At 36.6% G+C, this 16,598-nt stretch overlaps 1 protein-coding gene, 1 long non-coding RNA gene and 1 pseudogene across 6 annotated transcripts; 1 reads left to right on the top strand and 2 right to left on the bottom strand.

Annotated features, from left to right (window-relative positions):
- Nucleotides 1–2,729: 2,729 nt before the first annotated feature.
- Nucleotides 2,730–9,048, bottom strand: LOC125597874. Its single transcript, XM_048772370.1, has 2 exons — nucleotides 8,628–9,048; nucleotides 2,730–6,494 (listed from the first exon to the last, which is right to left on the bottom strand). The coding sequence occupies exon 2, from the start codon at nucleotides 3,839–3,841 to the stop codon at nucleotides 3,008–3,010; it is 834 nt and encodes a 277-aa protein (XP_048628327.1). The 5' UTR covers nucleotides 3,842–6,494; nucleotides 8,628–9,048; the 3' UTR covers nucleotides 2,730–3,007.
- Nucleotides 9,049–9,181: 133 nt separating this feature from the next.
- LOC125597873 lies at nucleotides 9,182–11,388 on the top strand (annotated as a pseudogene).
- A 1,072-nt stretch (nucleotides 11,389–12,460) lies between these two features.
- LOC106402006 lies at nucleotides 12,461–16,270 on the bottom strand. Of its 5 annotated transcripts, none has more exons than XR_001280568.3 (8): nucleotides 16,055–16,270; nucleotides 15,805–15,964; nucleotides 14,816–15,337; nucleotides 14,681–14,732; nucleotides 13,979–14,596; nucleotides 13,484–13,880; nucleotides 13,230–13,326; nucleotides 12,461–13,160 (listed from the first exon to the last, which is right to left on the bottom strand). It is a non-coding gene; the product is annotated as an uncharacterized LOC106402006 (long non-coding RNA). The 5 variants fall into 5 exon arrangements; XR_002659398.2 differs by having other exon boundaries at nucleotides 13,979–14,275; nucleotides 14,384–14,596; nucleotides 14,681–15,337; XR_001280573.3 differs by having other exon boundaries at nucleotides 13,979–14,090; nucleotides 14,201–14,596; nucleotides 14,681–15,337.
- Between the last annotated feature and the right edge of the window lie 328 nt (nucleotides 16,271–16,598).

The following is a 16,598-nucleotide window of genomic DNA, read 5'->3' on the forward strand; positions in this document are numbered from 1 at the left end:
TATTATATATATTTTTTTTATCGATATACTCTTGAGTAATTAAACCTCAAAAGCGTAGGTTGATAAAATAAATAATTTGTTTTGTTGTTCTGGAATTAGATGATTTTTAAACCGAACTATGAATATATACTAGACATACATTTATATTTCGAGTCTGGATTTATATTTTGTTACAGCTTGATATATTAGATTTTAACACTAACCTGTGAATAGAGTTGGCCGGTGATTTTCTTCAAAAATTTGATTCTTAGATATGTATCTGGAATGCAACTAAACTTTTGCAGACGTCCATTTTTTTAAATTAATACTTATATAATTTACCGCATCATTGAAGAGGTTTAAAAAAGAAACAAAACTCATATCAGTGAAACACAAACGAGAACGAACGCATAATTTTATAGAGGTAGAAAATTAAATCACTTGTGGATAGTCATAATCTTACAATCGATGTTGCCTATCTGGTTTTGGTGATTTGTGTCAGCCGCAAAATTTAGTTTTCTTTTGTGGATATGAAGTCTTAAAAATAATTAAAATGAGATGTAATACGTTCACTCTTCAACAACGATGATACATTTAAGAGACCAATCATTTGTATTCGTTATTTTACGATCGATAAAAAAATTAGTGTTGTAAAATATTAATATCATTTAATGAACAAATATTACTATAAAAAACTTACTCCGCGCATGCGCACGGATTATTATATAATTTGATATATAAGACAACAATTAAAACCAGCTTATACCTATACAATAAGATCATATATGTACAAAACAATTCAATTTGTTGAATCGGATTTTGGATTTGGATATCGGATCCGGGTTAATAGCTTTCTCCCCGAAGGATGATGCTATATGTTAGCGTAGCTATGGTGATGGGAACGTCGAGATTTTGGTCCAACCATGTGATATGAACGTCGAGACCAGTGAGAGGCCTCCATCTATTATACCACTATCGAAAGCGACAGTACACGTGGAGCCTCTCACACCAGTAGACACCTACTTCGACCGCACAAACAGTACTACATTTGATCAATCAATACTTTCTTTGGATTATAGAAGCAAATGCTATGTCAGATACCATTCGTCTCTACGCTCTATAGAGGGCCCTCCAGAGGTGCTATAATTTGTTTTAGTTTGGTTTAACTTTTTAAAAAATCTTTCATGCATGGTAGTGTACAATTTAAGCTTATTTATGTCCTTCGTGTGTGTCCTTTACTTGGGAGCTTAATTATAAAGTCTGGAAAACTGTAAGCCAACCATTTAATCAGGCTGGGTAACTGGATAAGTAGTTTCTTTTTTACCAAAAGAGTCAACACCACTATAACTGTATTTTTTTTCTTTTTTACTAAAACACTGTTTATGTGATTTTCACACACGTGAAAGGAATTCATTCGTTTTCTCTCGACTCTTCTATCAAAAATTCCATCGCAATGGAGAGAGACTGTTTCGATACACGCGAGCACAAAACACTTGACATAACGTACGGCCCGATTTAAAGCTCATTTTGACACGTCAACGGCCGAACCAATCAACAGATCCTATATCAACTTTGTCGGGATGGCAGCTGAAGAGAGAAATCTGGAGACGCTGATTGGTTTCTGTCTTACTCTTATCAAATGCCAAGTGTATGCTTGATATGTGTGTGAATGTTATAACTTTATTTATTCTCCCTCCACATTACTACTTTTGGCGTTTTTCTTTTTAAAATTTGTAAACTTTTTTCACAACCAATGAGGCTTCTCCACATGATGGAACAAGCAGAGCTCACGAAGATATTGCTTCTAAAGTTAGTTATGCTCATTAGTCATTACATTTGGTTAAAATACCGTTTAAGTAAGCTTAGGAATGTTTATCTATACACACATTTTTCATATACAGTCTGAACGATTCAACCAAATTCATATAACGTTCCTAGATTGTACATGCATGCACTAAGAATAAATGAAAATATATATATGAATGTCAAATGACTCATATATATAGCAATGTACACATGAATGAAGCTCAAAATATAGATTTTCAATATAGAGAACGTGGTGCTGTACTTTATTTATACTACATAATGTATGCAAATGCAAATACAGATATATTTGCTAGATACGCGTAAATTATGGGTGTATGAATGCATATATTAAGGAGCGGCATGTTAGCAGGTTAGTTAAGAGTTTAAGATTATGCTAATTAAAAGTCACCAAGAACATATATATAGAAATGTCAAAAATGTAAATCCTCAAATGCACATATAAAACAGGCTGTATATGAGTATTCCAATAACGAAGAGACAAGTGCACGTTACAAGGACATGAAATATTAAGCATATAATTGTACTTACATATGTTGATGTATATGTTTATATATGTATATAAAACAGTACGTGATTGTTTGGTGTATGTATGTCAGTAGTGAGGGGAAATTGAAAGCTTAATGAAGTGATTTAATACCAAGTATAACACCTAATAGGGCTCCCCATATAGTTCATGTGTTCTGTCTCTCAAGTCTCAACTAATGTATATAATTATGTCCATGACATATTCTTCTTAAGATCAAATTTATTTTTCACTATGCCTTAAATACTATAATATAAATCCATTTTCCACAGCATAAACAATTCTGAAATATATATAATAGTTATGAATAACGGAAGATATATTAAAACACACTGATCTGTTAAATATTTAGTAGGTCTATCGATCTAAAATAAAAATAAAAACCAACATTAATAGGAAATCATACAATGGAATCTTTTTATTTAGTCTTTGCCAATGAACATTTGACATTATTACTGCATGTTCTATATATTTAAGAATTCTTAGCTTCTTCATACTTCTCAACATTATCATATCACTTGTTCTTTCTTCAAGCTTCTCTATAATCTATATATGCTTAAAGAAAGTTGCTAAAGTGATTAAAAAGCTTGGGACTAGTCACACTTTTCGATCACATATAGCTCACCGTTATAGTTCTTACCCATCCTGCTTCAAGCTTGCTTCAAGTAGCAAGCAACATTAAAGCCAGAGAGTTAGAGCAGCTGTTGTGTCTAGCCTCCATGCAAAGCCACCAAACTCCATTTTCCACACATCGCACGGCACCGTTTTGGTGTACTTTGTCTCCTGCCACGTGTACTGCATCCTCACCCTACACGTGAAAGCTCTGTAGTTACAATACATCGCCACCGTCGACTCCTCCATCACCAACCACACCGTAACATCCGGCAACGACAACGATGACGGATCTTCACCGGAAATGTTTCTCCTGTAAGCCTCGTTGACCCAAACCACCCGGTTCGAGGCATCCGATACGAACGCTGGACACGTGTCCTTACTTAGTTTATCCACCATCTCAGCGTCCGTACACTTCACCCCATGGAAACTAGAACTACCGTCACATACGCCGGTAACGGACTTCACCGTCACCCACGTCTCCACCTCCGCCGTGCCGCCTCCGTTAAACATGGTCCACGTGTTGGTTTCTCGTGTTTCCTCTCCGGTTATCGTTTTCACCATCGGATCTAACGGTGTGTAGTCGCTTGTAAGATCAGATTTTTCCGGCATGAGTTGAAGTGTCACGACTCCAGTTTGTTCCCCATCATCAGACAAGTCAGATCTGTTCTTTCCTCGACACGTGGTGTTGTTATTCTTTGAAACCCTAACGTACTTCCGTTTGGTTCGTTTGTTCATACCGTATGAGTTGTTCTTGTTGTTGTCTCCTGCATCGCATGGCTGACCAGTCGTCGGTTTTGGAGCGATCGGACGGTAACGGAGCATGAGAGTGTCAACGGAAACCTTATCCTGCGCCTTACCGGCGTATCTTAGCGTTCCCACCCACTCATCTTGATTCATAATTATCTTTCTCTCCCTCTTCTCAAACACTCTACCTCTTCCTTTCTCTCTCTCTCTCTCTCTATAGTGTTTCTGTGTCTCTCTCCGTTGAGCCGAAATGGTAAAGGAGGAGGAATGGTAATTCGCCACGTGGTTCTAGGGTTAGCGCATATATACATTTAAATCATTGGATAGTCTCTGTGTATCTTTCTGTTCTCTGCCATCTTTTGCACCATATTTATGTCTCTTTTCCTTCTTTATTTTAATATAGTTGAGATAAGAGAGTAACAAGTTAAATATTATCTATACTTTTGATAACGATTCAGAACAACTATTTTATTTTTTGCACATCATGCATGATTCAGAACAACAAGTCCCAGGTTTCATTCTTTTGAAAGTTCCTACAATTACAATCTGTTAATTATCGTGGAGTTTATATTTAATTTAGTATTTATAAAATCATGTTAACCAGTCATGCATATCGATATCGTACGATGATTAACGCTACACATACACGCACTTGTACACACAAATAAGTTGTATCAGCCAATCTTAATACTATCAGCCAATCTCGATTTTTAAAAATGGTGAGTCGGCAAAAAAAAAAAATTCAAATCAACTCTTTGTATGATGTCTGAAGGTGTAGGTATGTACAAGAGCCTGTGTTTTGTTGTGAACGAGAGATTTATTATTAAATTTTTATCTAGCTAAAACATGGTCTACTAATTATAGTTTTAATTTTGGAACTTGTTTCCAACTCTCATATGTTTCAACTAAATGTATGCTTAGTTTCTCCCTTATAATTCTCTTAAACTGTATGACTTTGAGTCATAGATGTATGTAACGTCTTCGTTATTTAAATTGCAAATGCTTTTGTAAAGAAAATAATCATGACAACAAATTTGATTATAAAACATATTCAGAGTTTAGTAATCTTTTTATATGGTAACACATAGTCCAACACAATAGTTTTTAAATTTTGACAGGCCATTGTAAACTCAGAGCACACACATTGGTTGAATAGAACAATGTCATCTACCCACATCGATGCATACACATAGGTCCGTATGATAAATTTAATCGTATTGATGTCCCATTTTTCTATATTTTTTAAAAAGATCTGAGATTTGTATATTATATTAATGAGTGGGTCCTATATATATAAACAAAATATGCTGGTTCACCTTATTTGAGGAGGACTGTTATTGGTCATAGTAATCTCCTACCAATCAAATTCCATTATGTGTCCTCTATCTCTCAGTTGAAAAAGGCTGTTTATGTAATCTCCTACTCATCGCACATTTGAATATATACATACATAGGAGTATTCTTTTGTATCTAATCTTATCCCATATTATATGCATGCAGCATGCCTACATATATAAGCAAGCGAATAGGAGATATGTTCCTGACAATGATATTTACAGATATAACAGTTAAACAAAACAATGCCTTGCTGCTGTCTAGAACAATAAAAACAGATTAATCTTCAGTACTGTGTTCTAAGGAAATTAATCGAACTTCGGCTCAGATAACCTCAATCAATAAAAAGCAAAGGAGTGCTTTTTTTTTAGCAACCAAAAGTAGGGTGAGACGTTCATGTACACATTTGGATTCTGTTCGGGTCTATTGAAGTTTCAGATTTTTTTTATTTGTAACTTAAAGGTTTCGAATTTCTAAGCTTAAAGATTATAAATTTTGGTTCCATTCCGGTTCAGATCTTTGCGGGTTCGGTTTTGATTTTCATATATAATAACCTATTTACATTATTTAAAATATTTAAAATTCATATATACTTTAAATTTCTCAAAACCTAAAAATAAAAATAAAAATAATTTATCACATATAGATTTGAATAATGTATGCCAAAATACCTAAATTTAACATAGAAATTGATTTGGCTTGAATATTTAGACCATCTCCATCCATGAGAACTCCTAAGGGGTTCTTTTGATTTAATTAATAGTAAAAAAGGTGATTTGTCTCCTTAAGAACCTTGGTTAGAGGAATTATTTTTTTCTTCCTCCAATGGGAGAACCCCATAGGGGTTCTTAATTAATTAATTTTTTTTTGAAGTATAATGATTTAAAAGTAAAAGAAACATATTTTTTTATAGAAATGACATAACAACATATTAAAAAAAGAAATACAAATACTAATCGTAAACGAGAAAAAACCAATTAGTCGAAATCGGGTGTTCCAATATCGTCGAAATTATTAGAAGAAGAAAATGCCATTTTAAAAAGATAAGTGAAGAAATGTGAAGAACAAATTGTTTCTTAAAGAGATAAGTGAAGAAACAATAAAGATAAGAAACAAGTAGAGAGATAATAACAAGTAGAGAAAACAATGTGAAGAAATGTGAGAAAACAAAGTCTTAAAGAAAGAAGCAAAATGTGAGATACGGGAACAAATGGTTTGAATCAAAATGTGAGAAGAAAGAAGTCTTATAAACACAACAACTTTTTACATGTTGTAAACAAGTTGTATTTGGTTCGGTACAACTTCAAAAACAAACGTGAAACATATCACACAAGTTGTTACTTCACTAGATACAAAACACAACAACTTTTTACATGGAACATATTGTCTTTTTCTATCACATGGTTACTGTCTCCTCGTCCACTTGATGTTGGATCCATTGTATGAGCCCTCTCAAAGGCATGGAAGCGACCTATAGCAAGATGAAAAAAATTATCAAACTCTATCTACAACACTTGCACAGTAAATGTTAGATATATACAAGAGATATTGTCGAGATTATGATTTCATAACTTTAGGAAACTTAGTTAATGACTTAACCTAGAGTTCTCACCTCTTGTATTGTATATATTGGCAATTGCCATCTATTGTGAATAATATAGAAACACATATTCTCTACATGATATCAAGAGCCAACGATTACCCTAAATTTTTCTTTTGAGCCGCCTTCTTCAAATCTTCTTCTCTTCTTCTCTTTCATTTCACTATGGCCTTCAACGCTCCAGCGGTTGACGTGGTTCAAGGTGTGCTCAACATCAACATGATCAACATCACAATGCTCACAACTACCAACTTCATGACTTGGAATCTTCAAGTTCATGCTCTCCTAGACGGCTATGACGTATCTGGCTACCTTGATGGTTCTATCCCTGCACCAGATCAGATGATAACGGTTGATGGTCAATCCGTTCCGAATCCTGACTATACGAAATGGAGACGCCAGGACCGTCTTATTTACAGCGGTCTTATTGGCACGCTATCTCCGTCGATCCAAACCCTGGTCACCAACACAAAGACCTCGCAAGATGTTTGGAAGTCTCTCAGCGCCACCTACGCAACACCAAGCCGCGGGCACATTCAACAGCTTCGCTTGCAGCTCAAGCAATAAACCAAAGGTGACAAATCCATTGATGAATACATGCGTGGCTTAACCAGTCGATTTGACCAGCTTGCTCTCCTTGGAAAACCACTTGATCATGAAGACAAGATTGAATATGTTATTGATGGTCTCCCGGAAGAGTACAAGTCTGTCACAGATCAGGTCGAGGGCCGCGACACATCTCCATCTATCATTGAAATACATGAGAAGCTCATCAACAAGGAAGCCAAACTGCTGAGCTTGTCTGCGACTGTTGTTACTCCGGTTCCGGTCTCTGCTAATGTTGCAACCACACGTCCGAAGAATCAACAACACCGCAACTACAACCGCAACTGGAACAACAACAACAACAACAACAAGGCGCCTCAACAATCCTATCAATCACAGTCAAACGACACTAACCAAAACAGAGGATATCAGGGTCGCTGTCAGATCTGTAGCGTCTTCGGTCACAGCGCCAGGAGATGCCCTCAGTTCGCTCCCTCGTCACAAAACGCCTACCCTGCCTCGCCTTTCCGTCCATGGCAGCCAAGAGCGAACATGGCGATCTCAGCTCACAACCCGAGCAACGCTTGGCTGATGGATTCTGGTGCAACTCATCACCTCACCAGTGACCTCCACAATCTCTCACTTCAAATGCTGCTTGCAAATGACCTCACCGGGCCGTTGCAAATGCTGCTTCTGAGTTGAGCTGGATATGCAATATTCTCACTGAGCTTGGAGTCGCTATACCAGCAGCACCTGTTGTCTACTGCGACAACGTTGGAGCTACTTTTCTGTGTGCAAATCCTATTTTCCACTCTCGCATGAAGCACATTGCCATTGACTATCATTTTGTTCGGGGCCAAGTACAACATGGAGCTCTGCGTGTCTCACACGTCAATACTAAAGATCAACTTGCCGATGCCTTAACTAAGCCTCTAACTCGTGCTCGGTTCCTTGATCTCATCAGCAAGATTGGAGTGATCCCTCTCCCTCCATCTTGAGGGGGCGTGTTAGATATATACAAGAGATATTGTCGAGATTATGATTTCATAACTTTAGGAAACTTAGTTAATGACTTAACCTAGAGTTCTCACCTCTTGTATTGTATATATTGGCAATTGCCATCTATTGTGAATAATATAGAAACACATATTCTCTACAGTAAAAACAGAGCTATAGGAGTCAGAAAAAAAATTATACAGAGGTAAGCAACTCTTGGATTATCTGCTTCAATGTCATTAGCTACACCAAAAATTATACTCATCGTGGATTTATATGTGCAGAGGAAAAGGAGGAAAAAGAGATGCGAACGCGAAGAGAGATGGAGATTCGTTGAGTGGGGTTTGGGGTTATCCAATTGCTCTATGAGGAAGTAAAAATAGATGGAGATGCGAGCGCGGAGAGAATCAAAGAAGAGAGAAACAGATCGAATACGAAAGAGAAGAGAAGAAAAGAGGTCACCTTTTCTCAAGTCAATATGCATCTGCCACGTATGGGTTTTTACTGATTCTTCAACCTCCATATATAGAACCGGTTCTGTCTCTTTATTTCATTTTTCATTTATTTTTTCCCCTTTTTTCGTTAGAACCCATCACTACAACCCCCCAATGGACCTGCTCTTAGATATAGAATCAACAAATATTTCAAGTTTTTTTGTTTCTTGAGTATTTTTTTAATCTATTTTAGACAATTACTTTTGGAGAATTTCAAAATATCTTACATATTTTAGATACTTTTATATATTAAATCTAAAATAATTAATAGATTTATATATATAAATCTGTTTCGGATACATTTAGGTACCCGAAATACTTCAGTCGGATCGGGTTCAGTTTTGGTTCTTTAAACAAAATTTTTGAACCCATATTGATTCAGGTTCGGTACTACATTTTGGATCGTTCGTTTCTTTAGATTCGAGTTTTTTGTCCACCTAACCAAAACAAAGTGGTGCTTTAAAATTAAAATATATATATTTAAATGATTAAATTCTCACCCACTGGACTTATCTTTGAAGGGAAAGAATTGGGCTGATGCAGTTTAATTTAGCCCATAGGCCCAATAAGTTGAAACTGTCCCGTGTTTAGCGGCAGCCACAGTGTCATCGTGGTCCACCCATTTTTCTCTCGTTTATCGGTTTACTTCTTCGTCCCTTCCTCGATCGTCTCCCTCGCCGATCTCGTTACTTCATTTTCCGGTGAGATTCTCTCTGTTCGTATAGTGAATCCTTCGCCGGATCTGTTTGTAGGCTTTGTTCGCTTTTTGTTTATTCGCTTCGTTTCTATGTATTGATTCAATCTCTTTGGTACAAAGCGTTTAATCAGATGGTTGGAGGAGGATTCATCCAGCAAATTCTCAGGAGGAAGCTGCACTCCCAATCACTTGTGAGATTTTTTATTTTTAAATATTCATTTTGTGGAATATAAGACAAGACAGTGTTGTTATGTCTCTTAGCATTTGTTTTTTTTATTGTCGTGCAGGCAACTCCTGTCCTGTCGTTGTTTTCTTCCCAGAAAGTTAATGAGGATGCTGGGTCTTCTGGCGTGAGAGCACTTACTCTCTTGGGTGCTGGAGTTACAGGGCTGTTGAGTTTCTCTACGGTTGCATCTGCTGATGAGGCCGAACATGGGTTGGCTTGTCCGGACTACCCTTGGCCTCATGATGGCATTCTCAGCTCTTATGACCATGCTTCGTGAGTGTTTCTCTATATACTCTTAAGACTTTGAAACTTGAGCTAAAAGTAAAAGTCTTTTGACTTTCTATGCTGTGTTAAGTGATGAAGGTTTGATGTTGTATGAGCAGGATCCGTCGTGGGCATCAAGTGTATCAGCAAGTCTGTGCTTCTTGCCACTCCATGTCTCTCATCTCATACCGTGATTTGGTGGGTGTTGCCTACACTGAGGAAGAGGCCAAAGCAATGGCAGCTGAGATCGAGGTAGTTGATGGACCTAATGATGAGGGTGAGATGTTCACCCGTCCTGGTAAACTCAGTGACCGCTTGCCTCAGCCTTATGCTAATGAATCGGCTGCAAGGTTGCTAACGGTGGAGCGTATCCTCCTGATCTAAGTCTTATCACCAAGGTCTGCTGCTGTTTTCACTTGAATTTGAATATCTGTAGCAAATTTGTGTTTAATGATCTAATAAGTGGTTTTAATGTTTTGCCTGCCAGGCACGTCACAACGGTCAAAACTACGTCTTTGCTCTTCTGACTGGTTACCGTGATCCTCCTGCTGGCATTTCAGTAATTTTTTTTGACTCATTACTTAGAGTGGACTTGTTCGAATTCTGATTTACTGGTTGTAATAGAAGCCATGATAATTTTGCAGATTAGAGAAGGGCTACACTACAATCCTTATTTCCCTGGGGGAGCAATTGCTATGCCGAAGATGCTCAATGATGAAGCTGTTGAGTATGAAGATGGTGTCCCCGCCACAGAGGCACAGGTTATGTCTGCTCTTAATGGACAGCCTTGCTTGCTGAGTGTCATGATCTTAACTTTGAGTTTTGTGGATTACTGCGCAGATGGGTAAAGATGTTGTGTCATTCTTGTCTTGGGCAGCTGAACCAGAAATGGAAGAGAGGAAATTGGTAGGTTTATCTTCCTTTTTCTCCAGTGCATATGCATTTTGGTTTGTTGTCGAAAAACCTCACTCGAATGTTCCTAGTTTTTTTAGTTTATAATCAAACATGTTGACTTGTACCAAGTGTGTGTGCTAATAGTTCTTGGTCTGTTACTAAGGCATTAACATCTAGATATGCTGAGGTATTATATGTTCCAACATTTGACAAGGTGCTAGCTAAATGGTGAGTTTCTCATGGTTTGCAGATGGGATTCAAGTGGATATTCCTACTATCCCTTGCTCTGCTCCAAGCAGCCTACTACAGGCGACTGAAATGGTCCGTTCTCAAGTCCCGCAAGCTGGTCCTCGACGTGGTGAACTAAAGCTTTACTTTGTAAGCTTCTGCAGTGGCTACGCACAACTCCTCTTTTCAGCAACATATCTCCATTTTTTCATGTGCCATAAAAATCTTCGTGATGGGAAGGTGGCAAGACCTCAGCTTCTTTTCCTTTTGAGTATCTCTTTTATGAGGATAATAACGAAAATTAAAAATGTCTGCCTCATAATCAAACATGAACTTGAGATTATTATTATACATTTTGTTTTGTTTCTTATCTCAGACCGCTACGCCACGGTTTATTCAATAAAGAATGTCATTCGTGCTCGGTTTCATGGCTTACGGTGTTTTATGAATTAGTTTTTTATCCTCTCCTATTTCGTTGTCATTGTTGCCACAAATATTTGCACGATTCAGGAATCCAAACCGGTAGTTCAGAATCTACTTGAACACTGACGTTTCTCTTGTACTGAATGTTCCCATCAATACAAGTCACAAGAGAGATTTATTATACCATTTTTGTTTTGCTATATAGTTTGTTTCACAGATATAATCACAGGACCTGTCATTGTTGCTATAATATAAGTCAGAAGAGACATTTATAATACCATTTTTGATTTGGTATTGTGGATATAATGGCAAAAAAAGTAACCGTAACCGACAAAAAAACAACACGTTACACTGACAAACTTCTACAAATGATTTTCGCCAATGTTAAGGTAAATAAATAATCTGGCAGTGCTTATTTATTCTCCTCAAATGTAACTATTAGCATCACGAGACATGGCAGAACAGCAGAGAGATACACCATGGCAGAAAATGTAAATATTTTCGTTGCCAGTTGCTACAAATATTATCCCTGATCCACCGCTAAGATCAAACCCGATCCGGATCTTCCCAGTCCCCAAACTCAATACGTCATCAATCAAGAAGAAGTCGTTCTTCCACTTAGCCTTAACAAACCCTATCTTTCTAGCTACCTAAATCGAAGCAGCCAAGTTTCTTAGCTTTCAAGCAATCAGGCTCTTGGTCAAACTCTGAATTCCTGAACTGACATCACCTGTTGGTAAGAAAAAGACTTTTGTCTTCAGCGGCTAGTCTAACCTTTCTGTGGATCATGTGGCATATTTGGAAGGGGTGATACGAGTTTTGCTTTAACATCACGGAGTGACCCTGAGAAGGCTTTAATGGAAGCTGAAATTTGGTGTGAGAGCCAGGGTTTGGTTCCTCCGCTGACCTGAGACACTTCTCAGAGAGTCGTGTGGTTCAGACCTCCCATCAATTGCTTAAATGCAATTTGGCAGCCTCATGGGTAGATAATGTTGTCATTAATGGAGGAGTTTGATTAATACAACAAATTTTAAAATTGGTCAAGATTTTATTACTTGTAATCCGCGCGAAGCGCACAACAATCTAGTATCATTTCATTAATAATCTCATTTACATGATAGTTGCACTGAATTTAAAAATAAACAAATAAAATTGATATAAAAATGAACCGATAGATATCCTTAAAAATCGTGCATTAATTATTTTTTACACAATGTTTAAACGATATTAAACTCAAGCTTTTTAAATCCAACAAACCTCAAGTAAGTAAAAAAGAAGCATTCAACATAATAAGAAAAGAAGTATACAAGTCTTTCGTACAGGAAAAAAAATGCCCATGATAATTCTTGTTTTGTGGTGTGATTGTGAAGTTGTTTTTTTTTGTTCGTGTCTCGTTTTTGTTTGTCGAGTTTTGTTGTTTATTTCGTGGCATGGTGTAGCTTTTATTTTGAGATTATTTAAGTGTGTGTCTAAGTTTTCTTTATTACAATTTGATTTATTGTTTCTTATTTCTGTATTTACTATGTTAGTTTTTGTGATTTTGTTGAGTGTTTGTGAAATTCTTTTAGTTCGGTATTTGTTGTGTTAGTTTTTGTGATTTGTTGAGTGTTCGTGATGTTTTGATTTTTGTTGTTGTTTTGTTTGTGTGAGTTGGTGTAAGTAGTTTTATACATGAGAAGAGAGACAGAGATTTCATCACCCAACTCTTAGTGGTTCTGCTGGACTGATGATTTGCCTTCACAGCTTCTGAAACTCAAAAATCTGAACATCTGCAGGAGGAAAGACAAAGATGAGAACAATTAAAGAGCGAGTTAGATGACAAAGAAACAACAACTTACCTTTAAAAGAAGTAATAAGAAAAATGATTGGCTCTCCCAAGTGGACGACATACACAAAATTGATTCCTAGCCAGTTGCATCTTTAAGTGATGTAGCTCTGAAATGGAGATTAATTAGAGAATCAGATAGCAACTTCCTTTTTTACCACCGACTAAGTCACTAAACCACTAACTATAGTTCTTTCTAATCTTTTGGAACGTTTATATTTTTCTTCAATCTTTCAGCGTATCTACTAAATAAATACTTGAGTTTACCTTTCTGAGAGTTTGGTCAAATCTTGTCAATGTTTCCTTTATATATCCAGCAGCAGTAAGTTATGTCGATCTGCAAAATACAAAGTAATTAGACACTCAGTTTTCACATGACTTGTAATTTGCTTTTGGCTGCTAAAAGCGTATGGCGGCATTCTTGTTCTTATGAACATAACTGGCTTGATCTGATAATATATATTTTCAGAAACAATATATATAAGAAAAGAAAGAAACGCAAAGACACTTACCTTGACTTACATCCACAAATTCATCCAAGTCAGAATTCTCGAAACATTACACTAGCCCACTCTTGAATCTATAAAGTGTTAGAAGTTTCTTACTTATCTGGAGAGGTTGGTAAAGCTATCGTAAGTGATTCAGTTCTGAAAACAAGGCCAACCTACAATAAACCGAGCAAACCCAAAAATCAGACATGAGATGAGATAACAGATACCCACTCAACACTACCATCAACAAAAGGACAAGAAAAAATCATACACTCCACGTTAGATATCAGACTGAAATTTGGTTGTGCATCATCACCCTCTTAAAGAATAGCTTGAAGACTTCAATCAAAACCGTTATTCCCCATTGTTCATTGGAGTTCTCTCTGTCATTTAACAAGCTCAAAAATCATAAATAAAAGACGTCACCTAAAAGTCCCCCGAGCAAGATTAGTGAATGAATGATCATTGTTCAAGGTTAGACAGTAGGACATACCTAGCAACCACCATAAGAAGAGATCCAAGGCAAAAGTAAAAACATCAGAATAGAAGAACCATCTTTCCTAGACATCTAATCATAGTGAAACAAAAGGAATTTCTAATTGTTGTCCTTTACCTAAAACATGATAAACTTAAGATATGTGCCAGAACATGTTGTACAGGGTTATAGATACATCACCTTGATCTCGTGCACATCTACGGAGAATAATCTCTTGGAAAGTAGAGCAGGATGAAAGAAAGCCAGTTAAAAAATTCAAAGTAACCAGAAAATAACTAACTGCCACACACACACACACAAAACTCAGGCTTCAAACGAGATTTAGAGGTGGAATTTGAAACCTGGTAGTGGTATGAGTTACTGAAAGAATGTATCAAAGACTACAAATGCGACCTGAATGAATTTTTCAAACAGTTAAGCTTGAATATTAATTACATAAATGACTAATTGATAAGCAAAGTATGACTTGAGTAAAACCTCTTGGAGTCTGTATTGCTTATAAAAAATTTGTTTGCTGCAGCTCAAGAACCTGTTCACGAGATAACAGTTAGTATAACAATACCTAAAAACTGGAGATATATTCATCGATCAAAAATAAGCAGAGTAAATTACCTCTTTCAGCTAGTCGCTTGCCCACTCAATTATTTGATTCATGGGAAACAAATATCATATGAAAAATGATACGAGAAACACTATTGAATATGGAAGTTCTTAGGACTTTGCATTGCATCTTTATTGTTTAGGTTTGTGTTTGAGTTATTGGTATGTAAAAAGTTTTGTGTTGTGACTTGTGAGTTACTGTATGTTCGAGTTTTGCTGTGTTTGAGTGTTTTGTATTCTGTTTTTTTCCGCTAGGTTGTGTGTGACGTTTTGTATGCGTGTTTTGTAGTTTTGTTATGCTTGACGATGCGTATGTGTGTTTTGTAGTCTGCTTTGTTATCGTGGTTGAATGCGTTTTGTGTTTATGTGTTTGTATTCTGTTTTCTTTTTGTCGGTTTGTATATGAATTTCCGTGTATTATGTAACATTTGTGTGTATGTGAGAGTGACAGAGACGTAACCTTCATTCGACATGGCTCATACCCAAACACGTCTTCCAACGTTTTTGTCTCCGCAGCAAAACAATAACATTCTCCTGAAACTCAAATACTTAAATCAGCAATACACAAAACAAAAATCATTGCTAAGACTAAAAATATAAAGCACAAGTTAAACGTAATGATGTGAAGTAACGTGTTGCGTTCCTCTACAAACAAATCTGATAATTTGCTTTAGATAAATTCATCTCTAACAAAACACAAAAGATATCAACCCAAACGTAAATATTATTGATTACTTCTAAATAGCTACCTTTCCAGAAACTTCGATCAAATTTCTTTTAACCACTTCATCCATTAACTTAAGCAACAAGCTTACAGTAAATGGTATGTCCACGCAACTTGAACCACAAAACTCAGGATAATAATTACCTAATCAAGATTTGATGATTAATGACGATTAAACGCAAGAGTCATCACAGTAAATCTAAATCGGATTCGCAATATTAAGTCACACATCATCAACAACGGCACTCTAAAATTGCAGAAAAGGGAGAGTTTATACCTGATTTTCAGCGTAATCGGAAGCGTTCGGAGGCGTTAGATCACGACTACTACTGCGACAGGGTGTTCATTAAACGACACCACAACGGCGAGGAGAACCGTGTAGAGCGGCGGATCGGATTTAAAATCACCCGCTGATTGATCCACCACCGGATTCGATCCTGGCCGTCGAAAGCCGATCAGATTAAATAACATATTTGAAATTGGAGGATTTGAGGAAATGCGACGCAATTAGAAGAAGTAGATTTTACCAGAGAGGAGGAGATTCGAGAGGGTCGTTGGATGAAGAACGAGAGCTCTAAACCCTACATGTGCGCTTCAGCCTTCAGGTAGAGAGAATTAGAGAAAGACGAAACAATCTAACGCATAGTTTTGTATATATAATCGTTGATTGAAGTTACTAAACTGCCCTCCGTGCTAAACATTTCAAATTCGAAAATAACGGTTATAGAACGGCAAAATCTGTATGTTCTCCAAAACACGTTAGTATACACCATATTAATGTGATTACTAAAATACCCATGACCGAAATGATAATGATCATTATTCATGATGATAAATGAAACAGCATAATTTCTCTCTGGCCTTGCTTCTTCTGAATACTAGGCGAAACATGTGTTTTTGATTTATTATTAAGTTCAGATAGCAATATCCAAGTACACTTGTGTTAGATACTTAATTTTCTTGTTAATAATGGTCATCAATCTCAGGATTATTATCAACAACTTTTGTAACATAATCTGGACATAAACAGAAAATCATCCTGCAGTTTTTGATGGAATGAATAGACGCGAG

Source organism: Brassica napus, unplaced genomic scaffold (genome assembly GCF_020379485.1).
Source record: "Brassica napus cultivar Da-Ae unplaced genomic scaffold, Da-Ae ScsIHWf_156;HRSCAF=284, whole genome shotgun sequence".
In the NCBI taxonomy this organism is placed as follows: Eukaryota; Viridiplantae; Streptophyta; class Magnoliopsida; order Brassicales; family Brassicaceae; genus Brassica; species Brassica napus.

Bases quoted from the DNA above. Each gene is read 5' to 3' on its own strand.
- LOC125597874 (XM_048772370.1), bottom strand. From the start codon at position 3,841: ATGAATCAAGATGAGTGGGTGGGAACGCTAAGATACGCCGGTAAGGCG.